This window comes from Pediculus humanus, genomic scaffold (genome assembly GCF_000006295.1).
Source record: "Pediculus humanus corporis 1103172107520 genomic scaffold, whole genome shotgun sequence".
NCBI lineage: Eukaryota > Metazoa > Arthropoda > Insecta > Psocodea > Pediculidae > Pediculus > Pediculus humanus.
Window position 1 is genome coordinate 213,945 of NW_002987136.1, and position 6,223 is coordinate 220,167.

At 23.5% G+C, this 6,223-nt stretch overlaps 2 protein-coding genes across 2 annotated transcripts; one reads left to right on the forward strand and one right to left on the reverse strand.

Annotated features, from left to right (window-relative positions):
* Positions 1-228: 228 nt before the first annotated feature.
* Phum_PHUM174010 (glycerol-3-phosphate dehydrogenase, putative) lies at positions 229-3,075 on the reverse strand (the record flags this gene model as incomplete). The annotated part of the gene is made up of 5 exons (XM_002425057.1): positions 229-432; positions 554-784; positions 866-1,120; positions 1,236-1,554; positions 3,044-3,075. The coding sequence occupies 5 exons, from the start codon at positions 3,073-3,075 to the stop codon at positions 229-231; spliced, it is 1,041 nt and encodes a 346-aa protein (XP_002425102.1).
* Positions 3,076-3,886: 811 nt separating this feature from the next.
* Phum_PHUM174020 (ADP,ATP carrier protein, putative) lies at positions 3,887-6,129 on the forward strand (the record flags this gene model as incomplete). Its single annotated transcript, XM_002425058.1, has 6 exons — positions 3,887-3,934; positions 4,879-5,075; positions 5,275-5,396; positions 5,525-5,635; positions 5,719-5,896; positions 6,000-6,129. The coding sequence occupies 6 exons, from the start codon at positions 3,887-3,889 to the stop codon at positions 6,127-6,129; spliced, it is 786 nt and encodes a 261-aa protein (XP_002425103.1).
* Between the last annotated feature and the right edge of the window lie 94 nt (positions 6,130-6,223).

Below are 6,223 nucleotides of genomic sequence, written 5' to 3' on the forward strand. Positions count from 1 at the left end.
TTAAAATTAATAATCAATTCATTTAATAAAGCGCAACAAAAAAAAAAAAAAAAAACTTTAATTTCCTAACAAAAAAAAAAAAAAAAAAAATTTGATTCCCTTTAATGAATGATAAATGTTTTTTTTTTATAAATTAGTCAATTATGTGATAATTAAAATAATATGTGCCGAGATGAATTAAAGATGTATTCCCTTGACATTGTTAGCAAATTGAATAAGAAGGAGAACTCACATATGTTCCGGATGATTTCGTATACAATTAATTAATTCTCCCGGTTTTAATTCTCCCGTGCATATTTTATGTATGGCAGTGAATAATGGATATTTATCTTCTAGATTTTTACTTTTAAGCATGTAATTAACTTCGAAAGCCGTGTACGGACCCTGAAGTTTTTGACCGTTGAGCATTTCATTTTCTAATTCCGCGATCGACTACAATCGAACAAAATAATACAATAATAACAATAAGTAAGTTATGCGAATCGTAAAACATGAGATAAACCTTGAATGTTTGAAATAAAATTATTTATTTATTTATTATTATTATTATTACCTTTCCCGTTCTGACAAATGCTTCTGAAACTTTTCTATTTCTTCCACCGTAACAAGTCGTTATAAGATCGGCAACACCGCAACTCTCGAAAAAAGTCGATTGTTTTGAATCGCTATAAAATTCTTTGGCAAAGCTAATCATTTCCATGAGTCCTAATCTTATAACGGCTGATTTTGTATTGTCTCCAAGTCCTAAACCGTCAATGAAACCAGCTCCACACGCGACTATATTCTACAATTAAACAAAAAATTATAGTTACAAATGTCGGGTGAAAAAATGATTTCCGGTTTGGAGAGTAAAAAGGAAACTCACTTTGAGAGCACCGCAAACTTCAACGGTTTCGGTATCATCAACAACGACAACTCTGAAATAATCAGTTTGTATAAGATCTCTAAGAATAGAACTTAATTTTTTATCTTTACATCCTATTGTTGTTTCGCAAAATTTTTCTTCTGCGACTTCCCCGGCTAAATTGGCACCCATCAAAACGTGGCAGGGAATTTTTAAATGTCTCGTTATTATGTGAGATATTAAATCGATACCACCGCCTTCAGCACGATCGAAACCCTTAAAATAATTATTATAAATTGGACATATTTCAAAAATTTTAATTATATAAAATAATATAACTTATTTATAATTTAATTTTGACATTCGATGTCATTTTTAATACAAAACTAACTTTTATCAGAGATAATCCCACTGCGGTGGGTTTTATTTTACCCAATAAAGATTCGCAAAGTTTTTTAATGAATTGATGAGGTACGACGAAAACCAATATGTCAGCATCTTTCCCAGCTTCGACCACGTCTGGAACGGCTTTTACATTTTCAGGAAGTTTATGTCCAGGTAAATATTTTACATTTTCATGAGTCCTGTTAATTATATCCGTTAATTTTTCACCATTTATCACTTCTTCATAGACGTACATTGTAACTTCATTTTCAAAAACGTCCAATCGTTTACAATTATGACCGATGATTTTAGCAATGGCGGATCCCCTGAAAATATTATTTAGGAAAAAAAAAAAAAAAAAAACCAATAAAAAATAAAGCAATATTATTTTATTATAAACGGTTTTTTATTTTTTTTTTCATTCGAAATTATTTGACTTTATAAACAAATTATTTATTTAAGTAATCAACGACATTTTTTTTTTTAAAATTAAAATAAATAATAAAAAAAAAAGGGGTTGGAATGTTTGTTTAAAGAAATATAACGACCATAAGAATTTTGTATAAATTTGTTGATTAAATGTTTTTTTTTTTTTTTAAATAATAATAAAGGAAAATATTTTTAAATTGTATTAATGAATGTTGTAATAAAAAAAAAAAAAAATTTTAAAGTGATTTTAAGATTGAGTTAATTTGACGTCAATGCCGAAAAAGAGAAAGTTTGTCTATTTCTAAAATAATCAAGGTAAAAATAATAAAAAAAATTTTAAAAATTATGAAATTTATTTTTGATAGCCTCCAGCTACATTAAATTTAATATTTTAAAATAATATTTTTAATTTTTTTTTTTTTTTATTTTTAGAAATGTTACATTAAAATTTTTTTAGGCATTTAAATTACACATGAAAATATTTTCCATATGTTAATAATTTAATGAAAAATTTGACATTACTTTTAACAAACTCTCGATGGAAAGTTTGTAAAAAAAAAAAAATTATTGTATTATTTAATATTAATAAGACGATTGAAAATATTTATTATTAAATTAAATAATTAATTGTTTTCACAGGTTTTGTATAAAAAAAAAAATTAATTAATAATAATTATCGTTATGCTTGACGAGCTTAAATGAGAGAAAGTATCGAGTAAATTTATTGAAAAGCAAAAAAAATTTTACATTTAATATTTTTATATCTTACAGGTAAATAACTTTTATTTTTAAGTGTATTAAAAAGTGTAATTTATGATTTTGGCAAAAAAAAAAAAAAAATAATAATATCAACAATTTCTTTTAGTTTTGTTTCGATTAATTATTATATGTAAAAAAATTTATTTCGAAACATTATGCGAATAAGTAAAATTGACTTTAATTGAAATTAATATTTTTAATATTGAAATTATTATCTTTTATTAATGTTCAGAGACAAAATTTATAATTTACCTTTTTTACTCTGCTTTTCCAAGTTTATTAACAAAAACATTTCGAAATTCAATAACAAATATTGTTTATCATTAATAACAAATTTTGATCTATAACTTAGTGGAGAATTCTTCTTAACTGGGAAGCTGAAAAGTTTTTTAAAGTATTCAATTTAATAATAAAAAAAAAAAAAAAAAAAGAAATTACTGAGAACTATAGATTTTTTATAATGACGTATTAAAAATTTGAAAAATAAAAAAGGAAATGACATTTGTCTTTTTTTTAAAAAAAAAAAATTAAAATTATTGCAATCAAAATAAGTTAATTTAAAATGATGTACATAATCTTTAACAAAATAAATCAAACAAATTTAGGTTATGAAAGAAAAAAACTTACCAGTTTCCAGAACCCACAATGCAAACTTTCATTTTTATAGTTTTTTTCTAATAAAATAAACTTCCAAGTTAAATATAAAAGAAAAACAAAAATTTCAAGTCAATTATCTATTGAGGCGCAACAGTGTTTGACTTTGACCCCTGAGATTATATATTGCCAAATCGGCCATTTGTATCTAAAATAAGTCATAATGAATCCTATAATATTTGATTAAAATTTATTTACAGATGGTATTTTCATTAAGTGACAATTTTTTTTTTTTTTTTTAATTAATATTTAAAAAACATTTTATTTAAAAAAGGAAAAGAAAATGAAGGAGAAATTTTTTTTTTAAAATTTTCGTATTGTTGCGATTTACGTTACAATCGAAACCGTTGAAACTTTAGAACACTTGAAAAAAAAAAAAAAATGTTATTCTATAAAATAATGTAATATGCATTTTAATTGTTTTCTGATTTTTTAAAATAATTTTACTTTTAGAAATTTTTAAAATAATTAAAATTGACTCTGGCAAAAGTTTTTTTTTTTTTTTTTTTTGCATAAATTTTATATTATTTATAAACATAGTATTCTATACTCCCATTACAATATGGCGTCCACTAATTGGGTACTATCAGGTAAAGATAAACTTTTTTTTAAGTTTGCGGTTTAATATATTTATTAATTATTTAATTTCAGCTTAAGATAACATTTATTTTAATAATTAGGATTTTAGATACCGAAATTTTTTTTTATTAATATACTCATCATTATAAATAATTAAAATAATTGATAACGTTAGAAAATGCATGAAGGTGAAAGGGTCACGAGAACCTTTTCAACTGATGGGCTGGATGATGTGCTATGAGCTCCTCAAAAAATAAAGTAGATGAGACAGACTGTGCTCTAAAGGTAGGCAAAATTATATTAATTAACAAAATTACCATTATTAACAATTGTAAACAGTAGTTTAATTGACTTCCTTTTGTGGTATTAAAAGTTTATTTTCAATAGATAAAATTTAATTTATTTACTATGGATTAACTTGATTATTGAAATATTCGTTTGAAAAACTTTCTTTAACCATCAGATAACAAATTTAATAACCTTGACCTAAGATAACTAAGAAAAATAATCTAAAAATAATATCTGTTATTTGGACTGCTAAAAATTTGTACTATTTTAATTTGCCTAGATTTTCATATTTGTTCTTTTTTTCTCATTGTGTGATTTGTTTGATTAATGATAAAATATTTTTTAAAAAAAAATGTTTAAACATAAATTTTATTTATTATTTTCATTTGTTTAAATTGTAATTGATAAAATCAATTTGTATGATTGAGAAAAAAATAACAGTGAGTTTTATTTTTATAAAAAATGTAATTCACATAAATGAGCTTTTATTAATGTTTTTATTTAATATTATAAAATATTTGTCAATTTATATTTTTTCAACTTTAAATTAAATCTGAAATTTTTATATCGAGGTTTTTTTTTGTGTCATTTTTGATACTCTTTAAATTTCTATACAAAATATTTTTTCATTTCATTTATAGGACTTAAAATAAATGTGATTGCACTTAAAATATTATTATTTGCATGTCTGAAAAAAAAAAAGATTGTTTAATGTTGATTAAATAATTTATTAAAATTTTATTTTCAGGAAAATGAAAGTCTGTCTAATACCAAGAGAGTAATAACTAGTCTGTTAGCTGGTGCAACAGCAGGAGGACTTGCTAAAACTACTATTGCACCTTTTGATAGATGCAAAATTAGCTTTCAAGTAATATATTTTTTAACTTTTAAAATTTTTATTCTATTTACGTTTTTTTACTAAACTGTACACATTTCATTAGATTAGTCAAGAACCTTACTCTGCTAAATCGGCTTACAATTATTTAAAAAATATTGTTGTAAAAAATGGATTTTTCGCCTTATGGAGGGGCAACACTGCTTCAATGGCTAGAATTCTTCCTTATGCATCCATCCAGTTCACATCTCATGAACAGTGGAAAAGGATTCTTGGAACATCAAATAAAGACCACAATTTCAGGTAGTATATTTAAATTAGTTATCTGAAATCATTATTATTTATTATTAATATCGATTATAATTAATGATATCAGTAATAATAATAATAATAGTAATAACAGTTTAATTAGATGATATTTTAAAGAAATTTTAATGATTGTCTTTGTTTTATTATCATTATGTTTTCATTTATTTTTTAGTCCTGACGAGTTGAAATTTAGAAGATTTTTAGCTGGTTCCCTAGCTGGAATTACTTCCCAGACTTTAACTTATCCATTAGATTTGGCAAGAGCTCGAATGGCTGTTACTTACGATTCTGAATTTGCAACATTAAAACAAGTTAGTCAGTAGAAAACTTTTATAAAAAAGAATAATACTTAAAAATTTAAATTAATTAAACATTTAAAATGGAATCATTTTTTTTTAAATTTCATAAAAATCATTTTTAGGTTTTTAAACAAACATATAAAGAAGAAGGACTGAAAGGATTTTATAGAGGTTATGTGCCAACTTTTCTCGGTGTTATACCATATGCTGGAGCAAGTTTTTTTACATATGAATCATTAAAAATATGGTATTCAGGTAATTTAAATCCGATAATTATATAAAATCAAATTAATTTTTATTAAATAAATTTGCATTATTTATATTTAATTTTTTTTTAGATTTGATGGGAAAAGCAAAACCTGATTCTTTAATACTTTTAGCATTCGGAGCAGCCTCTGGATTTTGTGGTCAAGGTATATCGTATCCCCTTGATATTGTCAGAAGAAGAATGCAAACGGAGGTTATAACAAAACAAAATTACCAATCTATATTTGGTACATTGAAAACAATATATAGGTTAGTGTTATAAAAAAAACTTTAAGGAAGAAAACTTTAATCGAAAAAAATTTTTTTTTATAGATTTTTTTTTAAATTTCATTTTATTAATTTATAATTTTAGAACTGAAGGATTTATAAAAGGATTTTTTAAAGGATTAAGTATGAACTGGATTAAGGGGCCCATTGCTGTTGGTATTAGTTTTGCAACCTACGATGGAATGACAGATTTCTTAAGACGAATTATTTGTTAAATTTAATCAAATACCGAATTTAACACGCCGCACTTTTTTCTTCTTTTTTTTTTTTTTTTTTTTTTTTTCGGATAATAAAGTGCCATTACGATTT